The 18,639-nt window shown below is 40.4% G+C and overlaps 1 protein-coding gene across 1 annotated transcript in view; it reads right to left on the bottom strand.

Moving 5' to 3' along the window:
• The window catches only part of tnr (tenascin R (restrictin, janusin)), a gene marked incomplete at both ends in the record, with an annotated part of 64,435 nt that extends 61,048 nt beyond the window's left edge, over positions 1-3,387 (bottom strand). Inside the window, 4 exons of the mRNA XM_079227068.1 lie at positions 26-188; positions 1,125-1,225; positions 1,373-1,595; positions 3,304-3,387. Coding sequence (XP_079083194.1) covers positions 26-188; positions 1,125-1,225; positions 1,373-1,595; positions 3,304-3,387 — 571 coding nt within the window. The remainder of the gene's footprint in view (positions 1-25; positions 189-1,124; positions 1,226-1,372; positions 1,596-3,303) is intronic.
• Positions 3,388-18,639: the final 15,252 nt, after the last annotated feature.

Below are 18,639 nucleotides of genomic sequence, written 5' to 3' on the forward strand. Positions count from 1 at the left end.
GCTGTCCTTGTTTAACAGCACTCACCCATGGCTGAGCTCTCCCCACAGCACCCAGACCCACACTGAGCTCTGAGCAGGGACACTTCTCTCTCCAGCATCTCCACCCTGGTGGCAAGTTGCTGGATGGTGGTTGTTGCCGTACAGCCGCATGCAGCTTTTGGGATGTTGATACGATGAGTGAATGTTACCTGAAGAAGAATAGGAAATACAGTTTGGTTAAGAAGTGCATGTTGGTACCGTATGAAATTAATTAAGCTTATAGGGCAATTTATTCCCACATTATGGGCCCATTCTGATGGTGCTAACTCTGAAGTGATACTTCACCCAAAATATTAGTTTTGAGCATTAAACACTCAAATGTGGTTTTGTAGGTTTGAACAGTGGCAAAAAAAGGTTATTGTTTTGTCTGTCAGGGAGAACTGAGGACTGTCAGTTTTTATGGTGTAATAAAAAAATATCTAAATGTCTATAGAAACGTGTTACATTATCCACCTTCTCCCCAACAGTAAGAGCAAAGGGTGGCTGCTCTAATGCGTGCAAACCAATTTGGGCAACCACAAAGAAGCTCAACAGGGTCATGTGTCAGATTTCAGTGGGAGGTGGTACACCTGTGGCTAAGATAAGAATATAACTGGAACATTAGCATATAGATGGACAATAAAGGTGTGGGTTATGGCAAGTTTGTGATGTATGTTTTCTTATGTGTGCGCAACAATATTCGGCTTGACACATTGATTTGACAATATTCCATTCAGGTTTTAATATTGTAACTTTTTCCATCTTGGAAACTGGTCTGTCGGTTGTTTTGGAATACGTGTCTCTGTGGCCTGTAGAGTCAGCAGTGCCGGGGAGTTTGTCACTCAAAAGATTTGTCTCTTTTGTTTTTGTTTTGGGTGAAGTTACACTTTAATTATTTCTGAGCGAAACAACATATCAGCATAAACATCAGTATGTAGATGACTATGAGTGGTGAAACAGATGTTGTCATTTCCGTGCAACATGAGGCAGTCTGCTTCAATCACTCACAAAAGGTTTCTTCTCACCTCACTCTTGTCTTATCCTAATTAGTCTATAACATTCTATGCTTTGCTGCTGTTTAAACAAAATATTACTAAAACACATACCTGGCTGTCTGCATCCAGCGTCTGCTCCGTGTATTCTGTTGGTCCACTGGAATCCATTGGTCCCTCCACAGAAGGTCTGGACCCCAACTCAGCACGAGAACCTTTGGATCAAATAGAATAGCTCTTAAAAGTGTCCAAAAACCACACGTTTGTGTATCTCTATGTGAACAAGTGGACCCTTCAGGGCAATAGATAAGATGACTATAGTGAGTTTAAACTCAAGCACTGGATCGATGAGAATCCCTCACCCTCCCCTGGGGCAGGTTGTGCGGAGGCGTCCAGGTCGACAGAGCACAAAGACTCCAAGGGTACATTGATGTTGTAGACGTGGTTAAAGACCACGGGTTGCTCCTGCAGGCTCTCGTTGGCTAAGGAAGCGGAAGGGGGCTGATCCCCCCCCAGGGTCTGTCGCCTCACTCTGGTGGTACGAACCAGCTTGTTGTCCCCTGATGGAGCAGCATGAACGGCGCACTGGAGAGAGAGACAATATGAAACAAAAAAAGCAGCACATGGTTCGGACTCAGGGTTTTGTTTTTGTCCTTTATATCTTGTTTGTGCAGTAGACGACGGAGTGAAGACTAAGATAACAACCCAGGGAGGACAAAAACACAAGATGACACTAACAGTATAAGTCGAATTTTCTCAAATAAAGCAAGTTTCAAGGGAGAAGGAATGGAAAGCAGAAAATAAAGTATTGTTTTTATAACATCGTGACATTTGTAGAATTGTAAAAATAAAGTTGTATTCATAATGTTTTTAGAGGTAGTACGAGCAGTGCTAAGTGATCATTGCAAAACACTTTCACTGTACAGCATTTTTTTTAAAATATAGTTTAGCAACCCAAACTAGGCAAAGCAGGTCTCTCAATATTTGACTTCTCCACATTTTTAAGAGATCTGCATTCCACTTTAGTAAGAACACTGCTGCACATTTAAAGTGTGGAGGGGTTTTGTCTCTTTTTGGCCTTTCCAAAGCTAAAACACACAAGTATAAGTGTAAGGAATTGATGAAACTGTATGTTTATCTTCTCAAATTTTAGCCTGTCTGCTAAAGTAGCTTCCTACTAACCATGCATTATTTCCGAACTACATTAGCTTGCGGGGTTACGGGTAGGGGTGCAGTATTTCCCCACTTGGTGGAAACCAGTCCTGGATGCTGTTAGAGTTTCAGCCACAGTTATTTGCTTGCTATTCAGTGGAGTTTACACTTCCACATCCAATGTTTCTCCAGCTTTAGATGCATTTGGCAGAAAACACTGATAAAGCCTTATCATAAAAACCCCATTCTCTTCTGACTTTAAAGTGTTAGAAAAACAACAAGTATGTGAGAAGTCAATAATATCAGAGTAAACATTTTAATCTTACCTTTTGTCTTATCATACTCTAAATACTATGTGGCTCTACACTGCAATACTGTACAAGAACAATGCTGCGTCCTTCTTTTTAAGCCCTCATAGGTCATGAATTGGTTATGTTGGTGAATGTTTGCTGGCACATGGAGTTTTGTTCTCACGCTTTCTATGTAGCCATCAAGTGTAAAATAAGATAAGATAAGATAATATGATCCTTTATTAGTCCCACAGTGGGGAAATTTACAGAATTACAGACTACAATTTAAACAATAGTTGGAAGCCAGAGACAGCCTTTTCAACCAACTAATGGAGCTAAATGTAGCTTAATTAGCAAGGTAGCTGGGTAAGTACAGTCGTTGACATGTCAGCCGACAAACAGGACGGCCACTGGCTAGAAATTAGTAACCCGCTCTTGTCTACCTCTGTCTGAAAGCAGGAACTATTCATTCCTAAGAGTTTTGAGCGGTAAATTGGCCACCATTATCACAGCCAAATGATATGTGCATAACAATGCAAGAATGACAGACGTAGCAACAGGAACTATGGAAAGTGGGTCTTAGGGAACAATCAACTGTAACACGTGGTCCCTTATAACTAAAAGAAAGGTTTACTTTGTAGGAGCAATGTACAGGAAAAACAACACTAAACAGCGAATCATCACTTAACTTCCTCTAACTGGTCAGTGTGGATTTGTGCCCAGAGTCAAGTGATTAACATGGCTGACAAGAATAGTAGATTGAAAATAAATAATTTACATGGGGGGAGGGAAAGCCCTGGGCAGCTCAGGGAAAAATGGACAGGGTTATTTTTTTACCTAACAAATTTTACCTGGAGAGCAAGGAACAGAGCAAAAGCAAGGATCCAGACTGCTGTGGGCACAGTGGCCCTGTGATGCTGTTGTGCCAGTGGCATGCTGGGAAGAAACCTCACCACTCCTGTGAAATCACTCCTGCGGACGAATGAGAGGAAGAAAACAGGTGGGAGGAGAGAAAAAGCTTTCAGTGTTGCATTAAGTATACATAATGTAGCTGATCCACTGTAGTTGTGAGGTGTGATAACATGGAAACATATATATGTTTGTGTAGGTGTGTTTTCAGTCCCACTGCTTTCAGCTTATCCTCTGCTAATGGTAAATAAATGTATTTGATCTGAAAAGAAATAATTGGCTTCAGAAGAAAAGAAAAAAAAACTGCTAAAACTGGCTAAGAAGCTTTGAATGTATTTCACTGTGCAATACCAAATATTTGATCTTTCCACTTGGGAGGAATACAGAAATATTTCTCAGGGAGAGTTGATGGATGGATTTCAGTAGAGAAATGGTTTGAGTGATGTCGTTGTAATCCCCTCTCCATTGAATCTGGAAGTGAGAACAAGGACACACTGAAATAAAAGCCGCTCAGAGGAAAAACTGACGTGGATCCTTCAAGCCGACAGTCACATCAGCACAGCTAAAACGGTGCTGAACTGAGGTTTGCCTTTATTGCGGCTATCTGGCAAAGTGTGTTGACAGCTTGTGTTTTGAAAGTACGAGGACAAGACTGAAAATCACTTATATGTGGGTGCCTTCACGTGTCACAGCGGTACATTTGAGCATGATTCCCCTGAGATTGAGCATGTTCATGTCTATGTATGGGTGGGCAGAAGACTGCTCAGATGGGAGAAAACACATCTCACATATGAGCCTGTGTAGTCTTAAGAGCCTCTTTCATCAGCACAATGCATCACATGTTGGTGAGGCAGGCTACTACACTCAGCTGGTTCCCTTTTTGTGAGGGCCAGATGGAAGTCTTCTTATCACACCGAACTGGCTCTGCCTTTTTTTTTGATCGTTTCGACTGGAAATGTTGAAAAATCTGTGTATCTACACATGAATGAGAAAAACAGGGAGAATCCCAGTTTGTGTGAGTCGGGCGGCATAGTCTCACTTCACTTTCAAGATCTTTGGCACCCACCTGAACATCAAGGCAAAGTGGAACAACCTCTGTCCACATGTACGAGGTTGTGTATGTGTGTAGTGAACAGACCCACTCACAGAAAGGATGTTGACACATATAGTACATCATGAAAGTCCCGTAGGGGAAAGATAACTGCTGATATGTCACAATCTACAGCATGCCTCGCTTCAGACGGTGCCACCAATGCTTTGAACAATGACTTTGTCCTTGACAGACTAGGCTCCCAACCAATGTCTTCGCTCTACATTGAGGATATGGAACATTTTCTACTTTAAAACCCTCCCCCTCAAGCATGCTGCTGTCTAACACGACACAAGCCTTTTAACTGGCGAATTCACCAAACAAATGAGAAGCATGCTGATGATGAAGGAGTGCGATGGAGAAAGCCAACTGGAACCATCCTGTTCACAGTCATTAGCTGAAGCAGGGTCCCCTCGGCTAGCTTCAGTCGACGGCGCCCATGCAGGCTTAAAACACGTGGTGATGATAAATGGCACTACACGGAGGCTTCGCTCACTTTCTGCAGCAAGCATGATGGAAAACACTCCCAGATCAAGCGTTGCCACGAGAGATGCACCAATGTGGAATTCAAGGCTGATACGAGGTTTAGAATAAGAATGTTGCCAAAAACAGATATTTTTGTTGTGTATTTTGGTTTTCTTATTATTTATCTTCCTTCTGTGCCGAGGGAACAATTAAATCTTCATCACAAAAACAACTGTTTTCAATTTATTCAGCCCTTTATTACACTATCTTTTAATGAGCACAAATCCAATCATATGAATGTATGAAGAAGAAAAAACTGAATATAACCTTCTTTCACATGAAAGAGATTATTATTATTATTATTATTATTTTTTTGGGGGGAAAGTATGCTTTAAAGGGCATTTTAGCCTGCTATACAACTTTACAATGTTTATATAACACTTTTTAATGAAACATAAATTAAATGTGAAGAACATTTTGAAAAGCAAAAGATAAATTAATTAATAAATACATTATCTTTCACCTTTTTCATACAGAATACAATGTTTTTGTGCTTCCATCAAGCGCACACTTTTAGAAATGAGCATGAGCCTCTATGAAAAAAAAAAATCACACAGTGCACCACCTCCTTTGACTATTAATAATAAAAGCAGAGAGAAAAGAATCCCTGGCAGCCTACAACTAAATAAGATGCATGATAAGCATCACTCTCATCCAAGATGTGAGCCTCAGAGCAGAACAAAGTTGTCAGCAAAGTTGTTACGGCTGCAGCAAATGTCATCAAACTTGCTGAGAGGCGGTAAACAAGGCGAATATCAGTTGAAACTAATGTTCAGCCGATCAATTGGTTCATCCGTGGTCGCCAGAATATTGTGTCTGACACTAGAATCCGACCAATACTGTATTTGAGGCCAATAAAATCCACTGACAATGTATCAATTGCCTTTGTCTTTAACCCTCTTCACTTTAATCAGCAGGAAGCAAGTATGAACTTGGTTTGGGTCTTGAGGAGTTCCCTGTGGCTGCCGACTCTCAGACGGGGGACCTGGGGACTCAGTTGCCTGTTTTGCTCATGCACTGCAGCTGGCAGTAATGATGGAACAGCTGATCGTAACAGTTTGGCAGCTTGTTAGCACTTCAACCACAGCACCTGTGCATGTATATATATATATATATATATACTGTATATATTGTCGGTTAACGGTTAATGGTCGGTTAACAAGTGTCGGCTTTCGGTCAGAAAAAAAGCATCCCAAGGAGCACACTTTAAACTTTAAGTTAATCATCAAATCATTTCATGGAAAGAACAATGAATTTTGGTCCAGAGAAAATATAAATGTCCTTTTTTTTATCTTGAATAATCAGCATTGTGCCTTTGACAATACATAAATACAAACATTTGCATCACATAAATACATAAATAAATCATCTGTTACTTAAAAAGGGCTACCGGTATTTCAGACAGGCTCTATGTTACCAGTTCATATCACATTCTGAAGCTTCTTCTCTACGACCAAAGAGCAGAGGTAAAATTAGATGTATTGTGAGATAGGAAGTGTCATGCAACCTCCTTATCTCACTATAGACAAAAGAGAAGTCTTGCTTTAAGGCATAATGCTTTTAAACACCTACCCAATATAGACCCGTACATTAACACAACCCTAAACATAGTTTCACACTGGCAATGACACAAGTTTGAAAGAGTTTCAAAGTCACAGGGTTATACTTTACTCAATGGGTCATGGTGCAGGCTGATGCCCACAAGCATTTCATCGCACAACGAGAGAAGGTTTTTCATGGAGGCTCAATTAAGGACAGACCCACTCATTCAGAGGGAAGAGAATCAACATGCTGCAGGCACTAAAAACTGGCTTAACTTACTCACTTTTTTTCCTCAGCAGAGAGAACACACACGCACACAAGTGCATTAGCACATTAGCCAACACAAAAGTGCACTGATACATACACCTTCAAATCTGCATTCTCAGTCATATCCACAAATCCACACACCCAGAAGCACATAATCACACTGTCGTGTATCAAGTGTTTTTAGCCTTTCATTTTTATATCTCCACCTGCCTTCATGGTAATTGGATCTGTCAGCAATCATCCTGGCAATCTAGAGACACTTTCGGAATGTGCAAGTATGAAAAATGGGAAGATGCAAAGGGAAACTGAGTGTGCATGTGTGTAGCTGCTTGTTCACAGCTAAATAGTGTGTGTGTGTGTGTGTGTGTGTGTGTGTGTGTGTGTGTGTGTGTGTGTGTGTGTGTGTGTGTGTGTGTGTGTGTGTGTGTGCATGTGTGTGTGTATGTGTGTGTGTGTGTGTGTGTGTGTGTGTGTGTGTGTGTGTGTGTGTGTTTCAATGACTCCATCTGAGAAAGCTCTGAAACAATACTGTCACTTGATGTATTTTCTTGAGATAAATCGGAGGAGTTCACCCCCTGTGGGGCCGAAATGAAACTGCCTGTTCCAATTATAATAAAAACCATCAGGATACTTAATGCAGCGTCACAGAGGAGAAGGTAAAAATATTCCTTCTGTACAAAAGAAGCCACTCTGCAAACGACCCCAACTGTATAATGAACCCCAAAAACCACGTGCTTAAAAGTTGAATGTGAGATAAAACACTTTGATCTTGTCTGTAACTTTTTTCATCTTTGTTAGATTACATTTCTCTTTGAGGTGAGCTTTTCATAATTTTGTCTTGAATCTTTGGCAATATCTTTCTCTTTCATCCCATCGTGGTTTACAGGCAGGAGAGTCGATATCAAAAGAGAATTGAATTTAAAAATGCACAGTGCAATGACACTGATATAGTAAGCCAATCTTTGTCATGTGCGTACTTCAAAAAGAGTCTTGTCACATGCTGTGGATCCAGATGTGCTGCTGGATAGTGCTCAGCGCTAAATGATAAATAAGTGTATCTTGGCTTTTATAGTAAAGACAGCTAATAATAAAAGGAAAAAAAAATGAGATTTTTTTTTTTTAAATGACGAAGTAAATTCTGGTAATGATATTTACAATCTTTAAATAATAAATAAATGTATAAATTAGTGTAAAGATATTTTAATGTAGAATTCTAAAAGCTTTTTAAAATCTTTTATTAAAATATCTATTAAGGAGCATGCTCAGCGTCGCCACAGATCCTGGTTTAACAAAGTCAATGACAGATATTAAGAGAAACAGCTTGCTGGGAACATTAGCTATTCGAAAGACAATTAAACTGCTCAGCTATTTCCTGAGGGAGAAAAATAAACATTTACAGAGCAATACCATTACATTAGTGGCTGATCTTTCACAAATAGCCCCCAAAGGTGCATGAACAGTCATTAGTGCTTACACTCGTAAACACAAAGCATGCCCCATGTAATGTATCTGATACAGAAACATATTGGAGCTGAGGACAAAACATTCCAGTTTGAGTTCAATGTAAAAGCAAGAAAAACATACATCTTGCATTTTTTCATTTTTTAATTCTGCTTTTGGTTTTGGCATATGTATGGAGGATAATGCTGTATATCGTTGTCTACTAAGTTTTAGAAAACAACAAAAGAAGGGAAAATAATGCCTGATGCTACGGACCATCTTTTTTAGATTCATGAAGCTAATCCACTGAACAAACTACACAGTTTACCACCTGAATCTATTGCTAGCTATTAGGCTTTATTTTTCACAATCACTGTTTTCCTTCAGAGCTTTTTTCTGATCTTGACGTTTCCAGTCGCACTTGAAGGCAGTTACATTCATTTCACAGCAGCTAGACAAGAAAAAACTGAAGAACTGTGACTTGTGCTGGAGCTTGGTTCTGGAAAAACACTACCAAATTCCCTACAGAATTGCTCCAACAAGAATCTATGTAGTGAGTTGTTACACAAACTCCTGCATAGTTGGGATAAGTGTCTGTTTTTTATCCTCAGAGTTTGTTTTTTTTAACTGGCAAATGCAAACATTAAAAAAAGCCCCTGAAGGTTTGTAGTTCTCAGGGAAGCTTTTGAGCAGGCAGTTCCAACTAACAACTTTAGTATTATACAATGACGAGCCTCTCCAGTAGGCTAACAGATGCATAATTTACCTCAAGGATCGGAAAAAGAACAATATTATTTTCCCAGCTCCATCTACATGGCCTCTGCCCAGGCTAATAAAATATTAGCAATGAATTATGCCATGCACCGTGTGCTCTTTAGACTAGAACTCATTTTACAAACTCCAACGACACACAGCGGTGTTTCTGTGCTCCTCCAGGGAAGAACTCTTGTATTAAATTGACCTGCTTGGCATTTTGGCAGCTCATCAAAACTTTTACTGCACTGAACTGTTAGCAGGAAGGGTGTCTGTAACAAACAGTGCATTTGTTTCATACTCCTGGTCAAACGCTCACACTGCAAAGGGTCCTATTCAGCCCTATATCAAGAAATGTCCATGCTTATAAACAGATTCAGTTTTAAAGACTTACTTATCCTTTTTTTTTTTTGATTCTTGAATCATCTAGAGTTGACTCACAGAGCCCTCATCCCACTTGTTACTCTCCTCCCTTGTGTTTTCTTTTGACCTCTCTCAGTGACAGCTTTGTTTCTAAAGACAGCGCACCGCACACTTGTTGTGTATTACTGTATCCACTGTACGGCATTGGCGGGCCATGGATTTGGTACCTACGCATGCTGTTTAACAGCTGATCGTGAAGCAGACCCTGTCTGCATACTTCACTTATTCAGATGCAGTCACATCCTTCAGTGTTTAGAGGAGCTGGCAATTCTAATTAACTAAAAATGGTATGTTATTAAGTAGCCACTGACGTACGACCCACAAGCATGGGAAAACAGTTAATGTGTTAATGTTATTATAACTATTTACCTGCAGGTTTTACCAATGGCAGGGATAGAACAGGTGACTTTATCTCACTTAAGACAACGTTGTTTTGCTTGTTAATAAGAGATATAGAGAATAGGCCTATTGTGATGAAGGACTTTCCCCTGCGGTGATGATAAGGGCTAAGCGGTATCGTTCCCTTTTTTCTTTTTTAAGGCTTTGTTTATGTTTGGTTGGTTGTGACACGGAATATTCACCAAAATAAAAATCTCGGCACAAGGTAGAGTACTTGTTCTGGATGAAGGGAAGGCTGAAGCAATATGAAGCTGAATATGTCCTGCAGCACAACAACGAGGCTATATATTTTTTATTTGTAATTTAGTTATATATAAGATGTTATTTGGGTTTGCAGGGAAAAAAGGTTCACTCTTGTGTCAACAGAAATACACAAGGCTTAATGGTGCTGTACAGCATGTTCTTAGTTATTACTGGAGGTGTGAAGAGTTGTCTTTCATGGCTCCTTGGGAGGAAGCAACAAAAAGATGACAGCTTGTTATTACCACAACAGTATTTACAGCTGCTGTAAGCGCTGCTCATCCATAATGATTCCCTCACCACGGATGAGTGAAAGGACCCACGACTTGTGGGAGTGTATTGTGCTTGCAGCTTTTCAGCGAGGCCAAGTGGATGGCAAAAGTCACCACGGGTCAGGACTTCTCGTACCCGCGAGTTTACTCACAAAGCACCTTGTACAGACTGCATTTAGAGCACCTTTGTTGCATAAACATGTTGATATGATAAACAGACAATATCTAATGACTTGCGAAGGTTTTGCCCCTTAAAAAGCTGAACAAGCTTAAGTATTATAAATTTAAAAAATATTTAGAATAAAATGATTAGAGGGATTTAACAATGAACAAAACAGGACAAATGACAAAAGGATTCAGGAAAGCAGAAGCAGTTGGTTGTCTGGACCTTTGTTCTGATTCCCACCACAGATATATTGGCCCATCAGGCGTGAAGTCTGTGATTGTGGGTTCCTCAAGTGACACCAACATCAGTTTGTCCATCATCCCTACTTTCAGAGAGGACCTTCAATCTCTCTTGAACCTGCTTTGACAGCTGACGTCCCCTCTCACACACATCTGAAGAGACTAGTTTTGCTGTCAAAAAAGTGTTTACCACCGATGGCAACCAAAGGCCAAGACTTGATTGCAAATTTCCAAAAAATGGTTGCCATTTTTAACCCTCACAGCCAAGCCCTGCTCATCCATCCAGCTGCTAATGCCTCCACTTCGCTCTGATCACAGTCTCCCTCTAAATAAATGTAAATGTGTGTGTGGGTGTGTGTATCTGTGCGTTTCAGCAGTTAGGGAATCACAGGAGATTAACATCCCCGTTGGATTAAGGAAAGGATATGCACTGGAAAGCTTCATTAACTCTCACTGTACGTGTGTGTAGGTGTGTGTGTGTGTGTGTGTGTGTGTGTGTGTGTGTGTGTGTGTGTGTGTGTGTGTGTGTGTGTGTGTGTGTGTGTGTGTGTGTGTGTGTGTGTGTGTGCAGCTCTTCCCATGGCCACAGGGCTTTTTAGACTGTTGCCTCTCGACTAAGTGCTTGCTGTCTGCCCGGCAGACATATGTCTCAATCTGTGTATGTGGTCTCGTTCCTCTCTGCCGTCCTCGGGGGGCTCAGCGAGAACCGATAAGTCAGCCTTGGGAGCCACTCATTGTAACTATCCCTTTACGAGTCGAGAGGAGGACAGTAAAACGTTTAATGAAGCAATCGCCTTCTGTAATCCAGCTGCGATGGTAATCTCCAGTGCCTCCCCAGCTGCTGACGCACACGGCCGCTCAGAGAGGCACTGTGATCACGAGCAGTCAGTCCGAGGAGAGGCCTCAAGTGCTGCCTCTGCTTTAAGACGCTGCAAGGCTGGATGTCGGTCTCCAGCCTGAACTGGTACCAGGGGGACGGGATCCATCCATCTGCTGAAGTCGTGCCACAGCTGTGTCATTACGTGGAGTCAGGAGAGAGGAGAGCAGCCAAATGGACATTTCTTTGCCGTACTCACACTTTCCCTCATCCATAATTGTATTCACCTCTTTCAGAAAATGACCTTCCGTCTTCTCGTATTTGCCGCTCTCATTTTTCATCATCTCTAGTTGTCATTTTTGCCATCTTCTTTTATGTCTCTGATAGGCTTTTCATTTTCTCTATTTCTTTCTCTGAGGATTTTCCTAACCCTGAAAGTAATTTTTAAACCTGTTCTTCCACAGATGTGCTGCATAATGTCCTGATGAACGGTTAAATCAGTTTTACACTGTCAATAACCCTGAAACATCTCAAGACGTCAACTGCCCCCATTATGGATTATCATTTTGCAGTTTTTAATGCAGGAATCTTTTAGATATACATATACACTGTCAATGAATCATAGCTGCTGTGTATATATATATATATATATATATATATATATATATATATATATATATATATATATATATATATATATATATATATATATATATAAACATCTTATAATGTGTTTTTGTTGATCATCGGTTATTTATTTATATAATATGTAAACAGCATTTTTGTTCACATACTACCAAATAGTACAAAACTTAATTAATAACATTTACAAAGACGTTCAAATTCTTAATCAACATTCAAATGTTGTTGTTTTTTGCATGTCAATTTATTCAGTTTGAACCGAGCATTTCTGCACAGCCAAACTAATATAATCAGTGTTATACTATTTTAATAACTAGACTCTAGTGGTGACTATGTTGGATTGTTTCAGACGCATGTGATCTAAACAATTAAAATATATCCAGAGTGCTGTTCAAAAAAATTATCAAAAGTTAAAATATTTTGAAAACAGAAAAACATGCACTGGATTTTGGAAATGAGACATCGAAAGTAATTTTCTACTTCAATCCGTATTTGTTGTCTTTTAGCCTTTCAAAAACCACGCTTTCACTGCAGTCAAAGAGCTTCCTCTGAAGTCTCGAAAATGTTGTATTATTATATATACAGCCCTAGTGCCCCACATACTTGGCCAATATAGGTAATTCTAGTGGTATGTGCACACATCTGTGGCTGATAATCAAACTGAAACCACATATAGTACAGTAGAGATGGAAAGAATACATGTTTCTCTCCCCTATGTTCAATGCTGTCTTTCACTCTGTTTCTGTGGCAGCAGCCCTTGTTAACTGCTCCTTACTCACCCTATGGAAGTAAAGCCATAACCTCCATTTGCACAGGTTAATGTGCAGCCACCTCAACATGAACACAAAACCAATACCAGGCCTTCTTGTGTGGGTGATCGCTCTCTCTCCCGTTCTTTTATTCCGTCTCTGTCCCTGCTTCCCTTTTAGCTCTCCCTGTCTCTCCACCTTGTAAATTGGACTCTGGCACTATTACAATGCTTTTCTCATTATTCCCATCACTCTGACCAAATTGCCTTGTCTTTCAGGACCATTGGGCCCTGTTCATTGGCTGCTCCCACAAACCGGAGGGCTGCACATGCCTTTTTCTCTTCCTCAGGGCGGTTTCAGAGCAAAGATGGGACCATGAAATGGATTCCAGTGTACAGCAAATAATACAACCTCAGGCCACTGATGACTGCCTGCTCCATGCTGCACACGGAGAGCGATTTATCAAGGAAGATGTAAACAAAGGGGGCACTTAGATAATATGCGAAGAAATGCTCGATAGCATTCAATCTGGGGGATTTTAATGTTAGTACTCTGTATGTAGCTTTTTATGATATATTTTCTGATGTTTTGTTTTTTTTTTAAACTCATTTTTGATGAGCTACATTAAATAATCTAATCCATGTCATTGTTCACAGCAAACATAAACGATAAAATCATATTTACATACATTAAGTGTCAAAGTCATTACTATTGCACAGGTTTTGCTGATTGCTGTGATTTTTTTCTTTCTTCAAAGAAATACATAAAATGTGTACTTTTTTTAAATAATAAAGTTGATGTTTGTGGTTGTGGTTTGTTAATTGATATATTGATGCATTGTATTATTTGATACATTTTCACTACAGGCAAAGCTGAAGTTATGTAATCTAAGCCTTAACCAACTGTTTTGTCAGCTAAGGCTGTGGCCAACAAAGCAGACGTGGGCCAGGTGGCCAAGGGAAACCCTGCGGAGACTTTTATTTTGAAAGATAAAAGTGTGAGATGAGCATCTTACATTTCCACCCTCTGCTGCCCTAGTCTGTGAAAGATGTGCAACCAATTATAGGAAGTGTGTAATTTATTGTCATTTTTAATTGTAATTGTACTGTGTAGTTAGTGTCACCAGCATTTGTGAACAAGCATATGCACAGAACCAGATTGCAATTTACAATCTGTGTGCTGCGTAGAAGAGAGCACTACTGTTTCCTGATCCTGCATGATCAAATCCAACTATCTTGGACTCGACTTGTGTGGTCTTTCCTTCATCTCATGGTTTGGCCTGAGCTGAAAGATGACTGGTCTCATTACACATTTAAAACAAAATATATTAAAAGGAATCATTCTGACAGACTGATGAAAAGAAGAAAAGCACCAGAAAGTGGACAAGAGAAATTTAGACAAAGGGCACAGGAGACACAGAGAAGAGAGAGAGCGTGGGAGGACGGTTAAAAATTTAGAATGAAGGTAAATGCGTACATTCTTTTGAGTTCAACCAACTATGAGCTAGGAGGAATTGAATGGATTTTCTCTCCCTCCCTCTCTTTCTCTCTCTCTCTCTCTATCTCTCTTTCTCTCTCTCGCAGCTGAATACCCACTGCTCTTCTATTCTATCCTGACACAATGCATGGCTTTTATTCAAACTCAGTTTCCATTTCAGAGCTGCCCGCTAGTTATTTTAGAATGGACAGAAAGATTGAAATACAAATAAATAAAAGGTAGAAAGTGCTTGCAAACTAAATCAAAGGTTGCTTTGCATCTCAGGCATGCAATTTAAGCAAATGACAACAAATGCAGAATGCACAAAATAAAAGATTACTTATTCGGTAGTATTTATATGTATGTGTTTGAGGCTCAACACACATGCACAAGGTGTGTAGAGCTCAGTACTATTTTCCATCTGTCTCTCCTCTATATAGTACCTGCATAACACACGTCAAACCGCCTGTCAGTGCCTGAGTTTGACAGTCCTCCACCTCCCTTTCTCTTAAGTCTCTTCACCTATCTTCTTGCTCAGGCATGACCTAAAACAAAAGAAATGGACTAAGAACTTCAAAAACCTCCTGCCTGTCACCTCATGAGCTGTTGTTGTCTGTTTGTCTCCACTTTCTCGCCAGCCATTTCTGTCCTTTCATCTTCCCCTTTCAAAGGCTTCTGTTTCCTGTGGGACAGCGATGACAGCACGCTCTCCTGTACCTTTCATATACAGTGAATAGGTGGGTGAAAAAAACGTCAGCCTCCTCCCACCTGTGCTATCTTTTTTTTTCTTCTCTCTTCTGTGATTTGAAGGTGGGTTGAAATGACACACAAAACGCAGCAGCAATCCAATACCATAAGCTGTGCGGAGACGATAAAGCAACGACGGAGGATCAAAAGAATTGACACGTTCTTCTGTCGCTGCTGTCTGTTCAATGCCACGACAGCAGCGACGAGGAGGAAGAAGTGCTCTCGGCGCTCAGTCGGGATTGTATTCAATTACCAAATAAACAACTCATTGGCAGAGAACCACAAAAGGTGGGTTATTTTAAAGCCTGTGCCGCATTACGTCTTATTGACATAATCGTAAACATAGGCCTGTGTTATCCCTGTTTCGAAATGTTGTCTTCTCTTTGGATAGAAAAAACATGAATAGTCTACTGTAATGGTAAGTTTGTTAACACATGCTGAAAAAGGATTGTTTGTTGTTGCTTGTTTGTACTATTTTTTTGGTAAATGTGCTCTTTTAGTAAAACGTGAAGGAATAAAACCTAATGTGGCCCCCAAAATCTACTATTAGATTCTACTTTAGAGCAAAGAAAAACCAACAGATACCATTTATACATAAATGTATAAATCAACACAAGTTGCATCAGGTTAACATCGAGTGGTTATGCCGTGTTCACACCGGACGCGACAGAATTTTGTCGCGCGACCAGATTACATGCAGATGCGACGGCGCGACATTTCCGCCAGGCGACACGACTGACGCGTTTGAGGCGGCGCGAACAGACCGTTTGACGCGGGGCGAACTGAGCAGAGGACGCGACGCGACAAGAGTTGAAATTTCCCAACTCCGGCGACAAAGTCGCGTGAGTCATAGTTGCGTCAGCCAATAAGCGTTGAGAATCAGCGTTCAGAAGCTCCGGCCGTCTTGCCGTCTTGCTGCTGCTCCGCCAGAAGTAGCGCTGGTAGCGGCTTCATTCAGACACTGTTGTGGGACTGCGGATAATATTATGAACCCAGACACCATGGAGTTTGATGTTCCGACGTATGTGAAGTTTACACAACAAGTATAAAGCAGAACGAGTGGTTATTTCCATGGTGGATGGCATAATCGGTATTCGTTTTACGGAAATAAACCAGACGCAGTTCCTGGAGGAGTCGGTGAAATTCACCGAGCTGTGTGCGGCTACGGATGACGTTATGAACCCAAACACAAGGGCGTTTGATGTTCCGCACATGTTTGGGACTTCCACAACATGTATAAAGCAGAACTAGTGGTTATTTATTCCATAGTCGATACCGGAAAAGATAACTTTTTCACGGAGAGACGCGACGGCGATAAGCCACGCCCCCCTTTGTGGCGTTTGGTGTGAACACCCTTGTTTCATTCGCGCGACCAAACTGAAGTGGTAAGCGCGACGCGACAAATCGTGACGCGGTGTGAACACAGAATTACACACTTGTACATTTATCTCCAAAACTTGTTATTTTCGGTCTTTCCCTGAAACTACCAAAATATTGTAACGTATAGAAATAGACAGGTTTGCCCCAGCAGTGTTGGATTTGACTGAGGTCAGGTCGAATCACACTGGTTAGACATAAATCATTGGTCCTGCCAGTTGAACTCGTTTTTATTGATGAAGCGACAAACTGCGGGGACCGATTGTTGAGCCATTCATTACTGATGAAGCTGAAGAGAGCTCGGTCACGCTTTAATCACTGAAGCCATAAAAAGAGTTTCAGCCATTGAAATGTAAGACTAACAATCGGATTGGTCCAGTCCCTTGTCAATCATTTTATGATTTTCAGGCACAAATGTACTGGTAAGTGTTGTTCTTGTTTATAGAAGCTGGTGGATTTACTACATGACCACGCACTATAAAATCCTCTTAAAGGTGGATTCAACCCTATTTTTGTTAAACTTTTCTCTTCAATAAAACTAGCCCTTACCTGAATTCATTAGCCACCAGTGCAAGGAAGGACTTATCTAGAAATGTTATTCATTAGCTGTAAGACACATCTTGGACTAGTGGCGAGCTGCATATGAGCTTTTAAGCCCTTATGAGCCGAAGCACAGCTTGAGATCCTGGAGCAGCGCTGCTTTGGTCATTTCACAGTCCAGACAGACGACTGGATGGATCATCAAGCTTTCTCCATTAGAGCCCCGGCAGACTCTTTGAACAACCTTACAGATGAGATCAAGCTAAACTCTTTAAAAATGTACTTTGAGGACTGTTTTTTCCACCTGCAGTCTGCTGGTCTGCATATGTTTTTGTTCAGTTTTTCTGACTTTCTGTGCTTTATCGTACATACTTTAATATGAAAAGATCAGCAAATAAAGAAAGAAACAAAGCAGAATGTGTCAAGCTTTGTGATTATTAAGCTGCCGCTTGTAGTAATGAGGGGTTTTGACTAAATAGAAAAGACAATAAAGCTTTTTTCTAAAAGCTATAATACTATTAACATACATTATGTATTGCACCTGAACATAATCACGGTACAGAAAACCACTCCGCCATCAGGCTCATAATTTAAAGAAAGGTTCAGGTTCTTAAGAGGTGGGGTCATCCCGTTAAGACATCCAGTATTGATTGCGTAACACAGGGTCAAATTGGAGGGAGGCACAGATTGAATGGGTTATCTCTGTTCCAGGACATCAGATTGTGGTGCCATCAGTTCCAGGAATAGCCTGGTGAGGGGGAGATACAAAGGTCCAGTTCATTAGCAGCGAGCCTGTCAAAGCAACAGACTGCTATGGTTTCAGCAACATGGTGATAACCGGGCAAAAATAGAATGAAATCTCAGCTGTATGGGAAGAGCTATGAATATATTGTTTAAAACCATCATGTAAACGACAGCTCTTGTTTCCAAGCGTTAATTAGGCATTAATTTATTATTTTTTGGCATGAAACTAGGTCAGGGGAATCTGTGAAAAAGTGGATGACATGGTTTGGTTTTGAGGTAGTAAGTTCTTCTTCAGTTTCACCAGGTTACTCATAATGTCGGTCCACTTGGGATGGTGGAATTACACTCTGGGCCAAGAGACTTCATAGCTAAATGTTCACCAAGCTTTTCAAACGGCCGCTGAACAATTTTGGTCAAAGGATCTATTAAGTATAAGTATTTAGTAATCTCAATTTTTCAGGTTTCATAGAGAGTATACATCTGTTCTTGTACCACGTTTTGCTGCAGTGCCACTTTCTTTGCGTGCGATCAATAAAGGTTATCTTGAGTGAAAGCAATGTGCAACATGATGAGCATGGTTTCATAGTCAAGCATATTTGAACTCATGATCCGTAAGCATATTATACAAGCTTGACTTGTAATTGTCAGAGATTTCAGATGATTTGAAAGAAATTCCAGCCTTTTTTTTTAAATTAATTTTGTTTAACATATATAACATAAATACTATTATTGAGGTCATTTCATGAAATTACTTTGATCTTGATTGTTGTCTTAAATTGGTCATACTGCCTGGTTCCACCCTTAAAACACACAAAACAAAAAAAGGTTGG

Source organism: Taurulus bubalis (genome assembly GCF_910589615.1).
Source record: "Taurulus bubalis genome assembly, chromosome: 1".
NCBI classification, from domain to species: Eukaryota; Metazoa; Chordata; class Actinopteri; order Perciformes; family Cottidae; genus Taurulus; species Taurulus bubalis.